This window comes from Pleurodeles waltl, chromosome 12, assembly GCF_031143425.1.
Source record: "Pleurodeles waltl isolate 20211129_DDA chromosome 12, aPleWal1.hap1.20221129, whole genome shotgun sequence".
NCBI classification, from domain to species: Eukaryota; Metazoa; Chordata; class Amphibia; order Caudata; family Salamandridae; genus Pleurodeles; species Pleurodeles waltl.
The window spans coordinates 335,315,738-335,329,960 of record NC_090451.1 but is presented as its reverse complement, the minus strand read 5'-3'; the positions used below and the strand labels follow the sequence as shown (position 1 = coordinate 335,329,960).

Sequence of the window (14,223 nt, the reverse complement as noted above, 5' to 3'; positions counted from 1 at the left end):
CCCTGTGCCTTGCATTGTGCTCTTGTTTTCACACACACCAGTTCAGGGATACCCAGCATTGCTGCATGGGTTTTTAGTTCTACCTCAGCCCATGCTGAGGACTCCAGGTCATTTCCAAGCAGACAGTCCACTGGGATATTTGAGGAGACCACCACCTGTTTCAGGCCATTGACCCCTCCCCATTCTAAAGTAACCATTGCCATGGGATGTACTTTTCTCTGATTGTCAGCGTTGGTGACTGTGTAAGTTTTTCCAGTCAGGTATTGGCCAGGGGAAACCAGTTTCTCTGTCACCATGGTGACACTGGCACCTGTATCCCTCAGGCCCTCTATTCTAGTCCCATTAATTAAGAGTTGCTGTCTGTATTTTTGCATGTTAGGCGGCCAGACAGCTAGTGTGGCTAAATCCACCCCACCCTCAGAAACTAGAGTAGCTTCAGTGTGGACCCTGATTTGCTCTGGGCACACTGTTGATCCCACTTGGAGACTAGCCATACCAGTGTTACCTGGATGGGAGTTTGGAGTGGAACCTTTCTTGGGACAGGCCTTGTCTCCAGTTTGGTGTCCATGCTGTTTACAGCTATGACACCAGGCCTTTTTGGGATCAAAGTTTTTACCCTTGTACCCATTGTTTTGTGAAGAGGCTCTGGGCCCACCCTCCTGTGCAGGTTTTTGGGGGCCTGTAGAAGACTCTTTACTATTTTTAGTTTTGGCTGTCTCATCACCCTTCCCCTGGGGAGTCTTTGTGACCCCTTTCTTTTGGTCACCCCCTGTTGAAGTCTTGGACACCCTTGTCTTGACCCAATGGTCCGCCTTCTTTCCCAATTCTTGGGGAGAAATTGGTCCTAGGTCTACCAGATGCTGATGCAGTTTATCATTGAAACAATTACTCAATAGGTGTTCTTTCACAAATAAATTGTACAGCCCATCATAATTACTTACACCACTGCCTTGAATCCAACCATCTAGTGTTTTCACTGAGTAGTCAACAAAGTCAACCCAGGTCTGGCTCGAGGATTTTTGAGCCCCCCTGAACCTAATCCTGTACTCCTCAGTGGAGAATCCAAAGCCCTCAATCAGGGTACCCTTCATGAGGTCATAAGATTCTGCATCTTTTCCAGAGAGTGTGAGGAGTCTATCCCTACACTTTCCAGTGAACATTTCCCAAAGGAGAGCACCCCAGTGAGATCTGTTCACTTTTCTGGTTACACAAGCCCTCTCAAAAGCTGTGAACCATTTGGCGATGTCATCACCATCTTCATATTTTGTCACAATCCCTTTGGGGATTTTTAACATGTCAGGAGAATCTCTGACCCTATTTATATTGCTGCCACCATTGATGGGTCCTAGGCCCATCTCTTGTCTTTCCCTTTCTATGGCTAGGAGCTGTCTCTCTAAAGCCAATCTTTTGGCCATCCTGGCTAACAGGAGGTCATCTTCACTGAGAGCATCCTCAGTGATTTCAGAAATGTGGGACCCTCCTGTGAGGGACTCACTATTTCTGACTAACACAGTTGGAGACAGGACTTGAGGGGTCCTGTTCTCCCTATTTAAGACTGGAGGAGGGACATTGGCCTCCAAGTCACTAATTTCTTCCTCTGTGAGGTCATCATCAGAGGGGTTGGCTTTTTCAAACTCTGCCAACAGCTCCTGGAGCTGAATTTTGGTAGGTCTGGAGCCAATGGTTATTTTCTTTATATTACAGAGAGACCTTAGCTCCCTCATCTTAAGATGGAGGTAAGGTGTGGTGTCGAGTTCCACCACCTGCATCTCTGTATCTGACATTATTCTGCTAAGAGTTGGAATACTTTTTTAAGAATCTAAAACTGTTTCTAGAATCTAATTCAAACTTTTAACAAACTTTTAAACTCTAAAAAGACAATGCTAAACAGGGACTTAACACACAAGGCCCTAGCAGGACTTTTAAGAATTTAGAAAAATTTCAAATTGCAAAAATGAATTTCTAATGACAATTTTGGAATTTGTCGTGTGATCAGGTATTGGCTGAGTAGTCCAGCAAATGCAAAGTCTTGTACCCCACCGCTGATCCACCAATGTAGGAAGTTGGCTCTGTATGTGCTATTTCAAAGTAAGGAATAGCATGCACAGAGTCCAAGGGTTCCCCTTAGAGGTAAAATAGTGGTAAAAATAGATAATACTAATGCTCTATTTTGTGGTAGTGTGGTCGAGCAGTAGGCTTATCCAAGGAGTAGTGTTAAGCATTTGTTGTACATACACATAGACAATAAATGAGGTACACACACTCAGAGACAAATCCAGCCAATAGGTTTTTATATAGAAAAATATATTTTCTTAGTTTATTTTAAGAACCACAGGTTCAAATTCTACATGTAATATCTCATTCGAAAGGTATTGCAGGTAAGTACTTTAGGAACTTCCAATCATCAAAATTGCATGTATACTTTTCAAGTTATTCACAAATAGCTGTTTTGAAAGTGGACACTTAGTGCAATTTTCACAGTTCCTAGGGGAGGTAAGTATTTGTTAGGTTAACCAGGTAAGTAAGACACTTACAGGGCTTAGTTCTTGGTCCAAGGTAGCCCACCGTTGGGGGTTCAGAGCAACCCCAAAGTCACCACACCAGCAGCTCAGGGCCGGTCAGGTGCAGAGTTCAAAGTGGTGCCCAAAACACATAGGCTAGAATGGAGAGAAGGGGGTGCCCCGGTTCCGGTCTGCTTGCAGGTAAGTACCCGCGTCTTCGGAGGGCAGACCAGGGGGGTTTTGTAGGGCACCGGGGGGGACACAAGCCCACACAGAAATTTCACCCTCAGCAGCGCGGGGGCGGCCGGGTGCAGTGTAGAAACAAGCGTCGGGTTTTCAATGTTAGTCTATGAGAGATCTCGGGATCTCTTCAGCGCTGCAGGCAGGCAAGGGGGGGATTCCTCGGGGAAACCTCCACTTGGGCAAGGGAGAGGGACTCCTGGGGGTCACTTCTCCAGTGAAAGTCCGGTCCTTCAGGTCCTGGGGGCTGCGGGTGCAGGGTCTCTCCCAGGCGTCGGGACTTTAGGTTCAAAGAGTCGCGGTCAGGGGAAGCCTCAGGATTCCCTCTGCAGGCGGCGCTGTGGGGGCTCAGGGGGGACAGGTTTTGGTACTCACAGTATCAGAGTAGTCCTGGGGTCCCTCCTGAGGTGTTGGATCGCCACCAGCCGAGTCGGGGTCGCCGGGTGCAGTGTTGCAAGTCTCACGCTTCTTGCGGGGAGCTTGCAGGGTTCTTTAAAGCTGCTGGAAACAAAGTTGCAGCTTTTCTTGGAGCAGGTCCGCTGTCCTCGGGAGTTTCTTGTCTTTTCGAAGCAGGGGCAGTCCTCAGAGGATGTCGAGGTCGCTGGTCCCTTTGGAAGGCGTCGCTGGAGCAGGATCTTTGGAAGGCAGGAGACAGGCCGGTGAGTTTCTGGAGCCAAGGCAGTTGTCGTCTTCTGGTCTTCCTCTGCAGGGGTTTTCAGCTAGGCAGTCCTTCTTCTTGTAGTTGCAGGAATCTAATTTTCTAGGGTTCAGGGTAGCCCTTAAATACTAAATTTAAGGGCGTGTTTAGGTCTGGGGGGTTAGTAGCCAATGGCTACTAGCCCTGAGGGTGGGTACACCCTCTTTGTGCCTCCTCCCAAGGGGAGGGGGTCACATTCCTAACCCTATTGGGGGAATCCTCCATCTGCAAGATGGAGGATTTCTAAAAGTTAGAGTCACTTCAGCTCAGGACACCTTAGGGGCTGTCCTGACTGGCCAGTGACTCCTCCTTGTTTTTCTCATTATTTTCTCCGGCCTTGCCGCCAAAAGTGGGGCCTGGCCGGAGGGGGCGGGCAACTCCTCTAGCTGGAGTGTCCTGCTGGGTTGGCACAAAGGAGGTGAGCCTTTGAGGCTCACCGCCAGGTGTGACAATTCCTGCCTGGGAGAGGTGTTAGCATCTCCACCCAGTGCAGGCTTTGTTACTGGCCTCAGAGTGACAAAGGCACTCTCCCCATGGGGCCAGCAACATGTCTCGGTTTGTGGCAGGCTGCTAAAACTAGTCAGCCTACACAGATAGTCGGTTAAGTTTCAGGGGGCACCTCTAAGGTGCCCTCTGTGGTGTATTTCTCAATAAAATGTACACTGGCATCAGTGTGCATTTATTGTGCTGAGAAGTTTGATACCAAACTTCCCAGTTTTCAGTGTAGCCATTATGGTGCTGTGGAGTTCGTGTTTGACAAACTCCCAGACCATATACTCTTATGGCTACCCTGCACTTACAATGTCTAAGGTTTTGTTTAGACACTGTAGGGGTACCATGCTCATGCACTGGTACCCTCACCTATGGTATAGTGCACCCTGCCTTAGGGCTGTAAGGCCTGCTAGAGGGGTGTCTTACCTATACTGCATAGGCAGTGAGAGGCTGGCATGGCACCCTGAGGGGAGTGCCATGTCGACTTACTCGTTTTGTCCTCACTAGCACACACAAGCTGGCAAGCAGTGTGTCTGTGCTGAGTGAGAGGTCTCCAGGGTGGCATAAGACATGCTGCAGCCCTTAGAGACCTTCCTTGGCATCAGGGCCCTTGGTACTAGAAGTACCAGTTACAAGGGACTTATCTGGATGCCAGGGTCTGCCAATTGTGGATACAAAAGTACAGGTTAGGGAAAGAACACTGGTGCTGGGGCCTGGTTAGCAGGCCTCAGCACACTTTCAATTGTAAACATAGCATCAGCAAAGGCAAAAAGTCAGGGGGCAACCATGCCAAGGAGGCATTTCCTTACAGGCGGCTAGCCACGCTTTATAAATCCTGCCTAATTGATTGATAGTGGATATACCCCCTTTATATCCTCTGAGATGAGCGCATTTGTTCTCAATAACCTGCGACAGTCTGTCGTCAATGCTATTGTTGTTCAACATTCTCTCATTTTGCACCCTTCTCTAATAAAATGTCATCCTAGTGTGTATGGAAGCAGATCATTTGCCCCAGCTTGTGTGACACCAAGTTTCCTGCCTAGGTTCTAGTGTTTGTTTCATTTTTTTTCCCCCTGTCTAGCTGCAGGAAGCAGCAATATGTCTCATGGCACTCCGTTTCTTTTTGGACTTTCGGTCTCTTTTGCTTCTACCTATCATTGATTTTCTTTTCAGTTTCTCAATTTTGACTGTCTTGTTAGAAAAGCAACTCAAAGGCACATGCCATGCAGTACTTTTTTCATCTGTTACTTCTCCTTGTAAGTCCTTCATGTCAGTATGATGGGATTCTTTCCTCTTCGCACAGCAATCCAGCTGTGATCCTTGATGTGACCAAGTAAACCCTTCTGCATAAGATGAATTCATAATCGTGGCAGCAGCTTTTTTTTTTGCCATCTTCTGTTGGTACATGTGTAGTATAGAGGCCTCCTTTTGGCTAGTAGGTAGGGCCATCACAAAGCATATGTGTAGGAAAGTGTGACTGTTGGCATGGTTACCCCCACACACTTTTTGCCTAGTGTTGATGCAATCTTTGAAAATGTGCTGGGATCCTGCTAACCAGGCCCCAGCACCAGTGTTCTTTCCAAAATCTGTACCGTTGTTACACAATTGTAACACCCCTGGCACACCATAAAGTCCCTTGTAAAAGGTACCCATGGTACCAAGGGGCCTGTGGCCAGGAAAGGTCCCCAACGGCTGCAGCATGTATTATGCCACCCCTCACCAAGCACATGTACACTGCCTATGCAGCTTGTGTGTGCTGATGAGGAGAAAAATGCAAAGTTGACATGTCACCCCTCTCAGGGTGCCACGCCCACAAACCACTGCCTGTGGCATAGGTAAGTCACCCTTCTAGGAGGCCTCACAGCCCTAAGGAAGAGTGCACTGCACCCCAGGTGAGGGCATAGCTACATGAGCAGTATGCCCCTACAGTGTCTAAGCCCATTCTTAGACATTGTAAGTGCAGTATTGCCATATTGAGTATATGGTCTGGGAGATTGTCATTGGGAGTGAACACCCCAAACGGGAGTGGGCACAAGGAGGGACAGTAGCCATTGGCCCCTGAAACTCCCCCTAAATCCAGGATTTAAGGGTTTCCCTGAACCCAGCTCACCAGATTCCGGACGACCTGACAAGGAGGACTGCCAGCAAAGAAGGAAGACGACAACTGACTTGGCCCCAGACCTACCGGCCTGTCTCCTGCTTCAAAGAACCTGCACAAGAATGGTGACCCATTCAGCAGGACCAGCGACCTCTGCCAAGCTCCAGAGGACTGCCCTGAACCCGAAAGGACCAAGAACTCCCATGGACAGCGACCCTGTCCAAGAAGAAACAACCAAGAACTCCAGCCTCACTCCGAACGGGTGAGTCCTGATCACTCTGCACCTGACGCCCACGGCCCGTGTCAGGTGACCCAACCAGCTAGAGAGGATCCCCAGGCGATTCTGAATAAGTGCCCACCCTGGGTTGACCTCTCCACCCCTCCACGATGAGGCCACGGTGATGCCTGCAAAGGGAATCCCAAGGACCCCTGACCGCGAAGATATCAGACGCCTAAAGACACACTGCACCCGCAGCCCCAGGCCTTGGAGAACCCGGCCTCCAGTGCAGCAACATTCAGCAGGGCGCCCTCCTCCTTGTTCAGCCTGTGGTTTGACCGAGAAGGCCCCCTGTACCTCCCCTGCAGCCTCAACTTTTAAAACGGATAATTGCCAATATTTCAAACACTCTATAACTTATTGATTCCAAAGTACTGTTGATACATGTGTGAAATACGAATCTATTGAAGTACTTACCTGCAACTTGAATCATGTGGTTCTAAAAATATAGAAAATATATTTTTGCTATATAAAAAAAAAAACATTGGTCTGGAGTGAAGTCATTGAGTGTGCTAATTCTATTGTCTGTGTTTGTGTGTACAATAAATGCTTTGCACTACCCTCTGATAAGCCTAACTGTTCAACCACACTACCACAAAAGAGAACTGTAGTATTATCTACTTTAACCTCTGTTAAGCCTCTGAGGAACCCCTGCACACTATCTCAATTTGATATAGTGTATACTAAGCCAGCTTCCTACAATATCACTCCCATATAAAGAGTCCTTTCTTCCTCAAAAAGAATGAAATGATGGCCCTTTACTAGGGACTTATCTGGGTGCACCAGTATGCCAGTGTGTAAAAAGTTAGGGATAACCAAATCCAGAGGGAGAGAGCACAGTTACTGCGGTCCTGGTTAGCAGGATCCCAGTAAACGGTCAAAACACACTAACATCAGACAGAAAGTGGTGATAACCATGGCAAAAAGAGGGTACTTTCCTACACTTAGTATATGAGTTGCTCTCACCTAGGGCCTTCGATATTTTCTATTGTTTTTACGATTTGTTATAACCTTCTATGCTAATCACTGACTTCTAATGTGTATATAGTAGTGTTTACTCCTCTCCCAGTGGAGTATTGCCCATGCAGTGTTGTAATATTTGTTTTACCATAATGAAGTACCTTTATTTTTTGTAACATTCTGTGATTCCTTCATGTGTAAATAGCTGTGTGCCTGTAGTGGTATTGCATAAGCTTTGCATGTCTCCTAGATAGGTCTTGACTGCTCATCCACAGCTACCTCTAGAGAGCACAGGTTTCCTAGACACTGTATACACTTCACTAATAGGGGATACACAGACCTAGCATAAGGTGATAACACTATAGGTGCTCACCACATACCAGACCAGCTTCTTAGAATCGGAACTGCTGTCCGAATAATGTATGGGTCATTCTAAACTATGCTCAGGCCCAATGGGGGTAGAGGGCATTTTGGTCGTATCCATCCGGGGTGCTTTACATACAACAGATAATGTTCCTGGTGCTGATTTCTTAGCTTCCCAAGAGGATTGCCATCTGCATAACAGACCAACTCCTGCTACTCGATTCAGGCATGGGTCCCGGACTGATCCCTTAGATCGGGCCAGGCAGAGGGTTACAACCACTGTGCTCTCGGGTCTAGACAAAGGGATTTTGGTAGGAACTTCTAGACTCTCTAGAAGCGCACAACATGGAGGAGTAGTTTATCATCTTCACTTAGGCTGTAATGTTGGTTACTGTGCTCTCTCTCATCTGCCTAATTATAACAGCACATGCTTTTTTTTGTTCCAGAATGCGATTGCTTTAATAAATGCATTTAAATCCATTTCACTTTATGTATATCACCCTGATGTTCATGAGTAAGTTAGTCAAAGGAGTACAATGTCAAGTTATGTTGCCATAATCACCTTTTACCCTTACAGATTTGGTGGTCAGGTGAGGCACTGTTAGCTAGCCAGGAATTAGGTTGACAGCTGCCAGGCGGTATGGATTGTGCTCTTAACCCCCAACCTCACTCCCCTCCCCCACGCTTGGTGGTGGTGCTGTCCTAAACATGCAGGCCTATTAACAAGAGCAATAATTGGACATTTGTGTGCCTGTGTTCTGAGCCTCTAGTATTAAAAGCTTTGGTTAGCAGATGTTGCACAATAAGACAGTCAGGTGAGCATAGCCTCATGAAATAGACCTCTGATTAAATAATGTATGATCACCTTAACCTTTGTGCATCATGATTGGAATAAAGTACAAGTCGTGGATGAGCCAAGCAGGTGGCATATTTGGTGATGGCTTGTCAAATTTGTCAGTAGTTAATTTTAACAGCCATTATTCTAGATGGGGGGTGGAATCTTACCCATAATTACAGATTATCTACTGCTACTATTATAAAAAAAAAGTGCATAATGCTTGCCAAGCTTCATTACATTGTCTACATAATTTCCAGTGTACTGTGCGAATGGTCCTTTTCCCCAGCAGGTATAGAGTTGACAGTCGTCATTGCGTACAACTACAATTCCAAAAGTGTTTTAATTGATGCTTAATTCAACTGTTATGAAAGCTGTATATGAAACTTGTTTCATAAGGGAGTTTTTTATTTTCAAATTTTTTTGAGTGCCTTAAACTCCTATTGTGTGTTAAATTGATATTCTGCTAGTCAGTTAATATCTTTTAAAATTTTGTTTTTAAACAGGCAGCTCATTAACATCCTTTGGACCTGAAACCACAACCAGTGCAAGTCTGTCCCAAAGCAGTGCTGTTGGTTCTTCTTTTACCTCTGATGCAAGATCATTAAAAACACAGTTATCTCAAGGTAATTGTTGCTTTTCTGAATTGGGCCCTGATGTAGTTTGTGGAATAACGTGTAAACTCTGAATGGCGATTCTCTAATTGACTTGGAAAGGGAATCTTGATTCCATTCAAGAAAACAGAGTCTAACATTATGCGATAGCCTTTTATTGTTGCCCCAACATGACGCATTTTAAAGAACATCAAATACTTTACAAAGCATTAAAATGTTCAGACATCATATATATATCCAAAGCACATAGTCATCATCCTCTTCAAGCTGCAACAAAAATCCTTCATCGTCTGTCAGATACTCTTATGTTAAATTTTCTGCAAATAAAAACCTAAAAGTAAGCCACAAGAACTTTGTTGTCATAATATTATCCATATTATTTAAAATTAACTTTTCTATTTTTTTTTTTTTTTTTTGTTTGTTTCCACCTCATAGAATGAGGAATGTGGGATAATGTTAGCCTCCGTTGGCTTTAATGAAATCAATGTTTTGGTGTTTGTATCTCTTTCTAGTACCCGGGGCCAGGACTCTTCCAATAGCTATTTAACCTTTCCTGAAAGACCTGGTGTAGGAAGTTGGCTCTGTATGTGCTATTTCAAAGTAAGGAATAGCATGCACAGAGTCCAAGGGTTCCCCTTAGAGGTAAGATAGTGGCAAAAAGAGATAATACTAATGCTCTATTTTGTGGTAGTGTGGTCGAGCAGTAGGCTTATCCAAGGAGTAGTGTTAAGCATTTGTTGTACATACACATAGACAATAAATGAGGTACACACACTCAGAGACAAATCCAGCCAATAGGTTTTTATATAGAAAAATATCTTTTCTTAGTTTATTTTAAGAACCACAGGTTCAAATTCTACATGTAATATCTCATTCGAAAGGTATTGCAGGTAAGTACTTTAGGAACTTCAAATCATAAAAATTGCATGTATACTTTTCAAGTTATTGACAAATAGCTGTTTTAAAAGTGGACACTTAGTGCAATTTTCACAGTTCCTAGGGGAGGTAAGTATTTGTTAGGTTAACCAGGTAAGTAAGACACTTACAGGGCTTAGTTCTTGGTCCAAGGTAGCCCACCGTTGGGGGTTCAGAGCAACCCCAAAGTTACCACACCAGCAGCTCAGGGCCGGTCAGGTGCAGAGTTCAAAGTGGTGCCCAAAACGCATAGGCTAGAATGGAGAGAAGGGGGTGCCCCGGTTCCGGTCTGCTTGCAGGTAAGTACCCGCGTCTTCGGAGGGCAGACCAGGGGGGTTTTGTAGGGCACCGGGGGGGACACAAGTCCACACAGAAATTTCACCCTCAGCAGCGCGGGGGCGGCCGGGTGCAGTGTAGGAACAGGCGTCGGGTTCGCAATGTTAGTCTATGAGAGATCTCGGGATCTCTTCAGCGCTGCAGGCAGGCAAGGGGGGGATTCCTCGGGGAAACCTCCACTTGGGCAAGGGAGAGGGACTCCTGGGGGTCACTTCTCCAGTGAAAGTCCGGTCCTTCAGGTCCTGGGGGCTGCGGGTGCAGGGTCTCTCCCAGGCGTCGGGACTTTAGGTTCAAAGAGTCGCGGTCAGGGGAAGCCTCGGGATTCCCTCTGCAGGCGGCGCTGTGGGGGCTCAGGGGGGACAGGTTTTGGTACTCACAGTATCAGAGTAGTCCTGGGGTCCCTCCTGAGGTGTTGGATCGCCACCAGCCGAGTCGGGGTCGCCGGGTGCAGTGTTGCAAGTCTCACGCTTCTTGCGGGGAGCTTGCAGGGTTCTTTAAAGCTGCTGGAAACAAAGTTGCAGCGTTTCTTGGAGCAGGTCCGCTGTCCTCGGGAGTTTCTTGTCTTTTCGAAGCAGGGGCAGTCCTCAGAGGATGTCGAGGTCGCTGGTCCCTTTGGAAGGCGTCGCTGGAGCAGGATCTTTGGAAGGCAGGAGACAGGCCGGTGAGTTTCTGGAGCCAAGGCAGTTGTCGTCTTCTGGTCTTCCTCTGCAGGGGTTTTTCAGCTAGGCAGTCCTTCTTCTTGTAGTTGCAGGAATCTAATTTTCTAGGGTTCAGGGTAGCCCTTAAATACTAAATTTAAGGGCGTTGTAAGGAAATGCCTCCTTGGCATGGTTGCCCCCTGACTTTTTGCCTTGGCTGATGCTATGTTTACAATTGAAAGTGTGCTGAGGCCTGCTAACCAGGCCCCAGCACCAGTGTTCTTTCCCTAACCTGTACTTTTGTATCCACAATTGGCAGACCCTGGCATCCAGATAAGTCCCTTGTAACTGGTACTTCTAGTACCAAGGGCCCTGATGCCAAGGAAGGTCTCTAAGGGCTGCAGCATGTCTTATGCCACCCTGGAGACCCCTCACTCAGCACAGACACACTGCTTGCCAGCTTGTGTGTGCTAGTGAGGACAAAACGAGTAAGTCGACATGGCACTCCCCTCAGGGTGCCATGCCAGCCTCTCACTGCCTATGCAGTATAGGTAAGACACCCCTCTAGCAGGCCTTACAGCCCTAAGGCAGGGTGCACTATACCATAGGTGAGGGTACCAGTGCATGAGCATGGTACCCCTACAGTGTCTAAACAAAACCTTAGACATTGTAAGTGCAGGGTAGCCATAAGAGTATATGGTCTGGGAGTCTGTCAAACACGAACTCCACAGCACCATAATGGCTACACTGAAAACTGGGAAGTTTGGTATCAAACTTCTCAGCACAATAAATGCACACTGATGCCAGTGTACATTTTATTGTAAAATACACCACAGAGGGCACCTTAGAGGTGCCCCCTGAAACTTAACCGACTATCTGTGTAGGCTGACTAGTTTTAGCAGCCTGCCACAAACCGAGACATGTTGCTGGCCCCATGGGGAGAGTGCCTTTGTCACTCTGAGGCCAGTAACAAAGCCTGCACTGGGTGGAGATGCTAACACCTCTCCCAGGCAGGAATTGTCACACCTGGCGGTGAGCCTCAAAGGCTCACCTCCTTTGTGCCAACCCAGCAGGACACTCCAGCTAGTGGAGTTGCCCGCCCCCTCCGGCCAGGCCCCACTTTTGGCGGCAAGGCCGGAGAAAATAATGAGAATAACAAGGAGGAGTCACTGGCCAGTCAGGACAGCCCCTAAGGTGTCCTGAGCTGAGGTAACTCTAACTTTTAGAAATCCTCCATCTTGCAGATGGAGGATTCCCCCAATAGGATTAGGGATGTGACCCCCTCCCCTTGGGAGGAGGCACAAAGAGGGTGTACCCACCCTCAGGGCTAGTGGCCATTGGCTACTAACCCCCCAGACCTAAACACGCCCTTAAATTTAGTATTTAAGGGCTACCCTGAACCCTAGAAAATTAGATTCCTGCAACTACAAGAAGAAGGATTGCCTAGCTGAAAACCCCTGCAGCGGAAGACCAGAAGACGACAACTGCCTTGGCTCCAGAAACTCACCGGCCTGTCTCCTGCCTTCCAAAGATCCTGCTCCAGCGACGCCTTCCAAAGGGACCAGCGACCTCGACATCCTCTGAGGACTGCCCCTGCTTCGAAAAGACAAGAAACTCCCGAGGACAGCGGACCTGCTCCAAGAAAAGCTGCAACTTTGTTTCCAGCAGCTTTAAAGAACCCTGCAAGCTCCCCGCAAGAAGCGTGAGACTTGCAACACTGCACCCGGCGACCCCGACTCGGCTGGTGGAGATCCGACACCTCAGGAGGGACCCCAGGACTACTCTGATACTGTGAGTACCAAAACCTGTCCCCCCTGAGCCCCCACAGCGCCGCCTGCAGAGGGAATCCCGAGGCTTCCCCTGACCGCGACTCTTTGAACCTAAAGTCCCGACGCCTGGGAGAGATCCTGCACCCGCAGCCCCCAGGACCTGAAGGACCGGACTTTCACTGGAGAAGTGACCCCCAGGAGTCCCTCTCCCTTGCCCAAGTGGAGGTTTCCCCGAGGAACCCCCCCCTTGCCTGCCTGCAGCGCTGAAGAGATCCCGAGATCTCTCATAGACTAACATTGCGAACCCGACGCCTGTTTCGACACTGCACCCGGCCGCCCCCGCGCTGCTGAGGGTGAAATTTCTGTGTGGACTTGTGTCCCCCCCGGTGCCCTACAAAACCCCCCTGGTCTGCCCTCCGAAGACGCGGGTACTTACCTGCAAGCAGACCGGAACCGGGGCACCCCCTTCTCTCCATTCTAGCCTATGTGTTTTGGGCACCACTTTGAACTCTGCACCTGACCGGCCCTGAGCTGCTGGTGTGGTGACTTTGGGGTTGCTCTGAACCCCCAACGGTGGGCTACCTTGGACCAAGAACTAAGCCCTGTAAGTGTCTTACTTACCTGGTTAACCTAACAAATACTTACCTCCCCTAGGAACTGTGAAAATTGCACTAAGTGTCTACTTTTAAAACAGCTATTTGTGAATAACTTGAAAAGTATACATGCAATTTTGATGATTTGAAGTTCCTAAAGTACTTACCTGCAATACCTTTCGAATGAGATATTACATGTAGAATTTGAACCTGTGGTTCTTAAAATAAACTAAGAAAAGATATTTTTCTATAACAAAACCTATTGGCTGGATTTGTCTCTGAGTGTGTGTACCTCATTTATTGTCTATGTGTATGTACAACAAATGCTTAACACTACTCCTTGGATAAGCCTACTGCTCGACCACACTACCACAAAATAGAGCATTAGTATTATCTATTTTTACCACTATTTTACCTCTAAGGGGAACCCTTGGACTCTGTGCATGCTATTCCTTACTTTGAAATAGCACATACAGAGCCAACTTCCTACATTGGTGGATCAGCGGTGGGGTACAAGACTTTGCATTTGCTGGACTACTCAGCCAATACCTGATCACACGACAAATTCCAAAATTGTCATTAGAAATTGATTTTTGCAATTTGAAAAGTTTTCTAAATTCTTAAAAGACCTGCTAGGGCCTTGTGTTAGATCCTGTTTAGCATTTCTTTTAGAGTTTAAAAGTTTGTTAAAAGTTTGAATTAGATTCTAGAATCAGTTTTAGTTTCTTAAAAAGTATTCCAACTTTTAGAAGCATAATGTCTAGCACAGATGTGAATGTGGTGGAACTCGACACCACACCTTACCTCCATCTACAGATGAGAGAGCTAAGGTCACTCTGTAAACTAAAGAAAATAACAATGGGCCCCAAACCTACCAAAATACAGCTCCAGGAGC

The 14,223-nt window shown here is 47.2% G+C and overlaps 1 protein-coding gene across 3 annotated transcripts in view; it reads left to right on the top strand.

Moving 5' to 3' along the window:
• LSM14A (LSM14A mRNA processing body assembly factor) overlaps positions 1-14,223 on the top strand; it is a 399,547-nt gene that overhangs the window by 71,320 nt on the left and 314,004 nt on the right. For all 3 annotated transcript variants that reach the window (XM_069216478.1, XM_069216476.1, XM_069216475.1), the window contains exon 4: positions 8,970-9,089. In XM_069216478.1, coding sequence (XP_069072579.1) covers positions 8,970-9,089 — 120 coding nt within the window. The remainder of the gene's footprint in view (positions 1-8,969; positions 9,090-14,223) is intronic.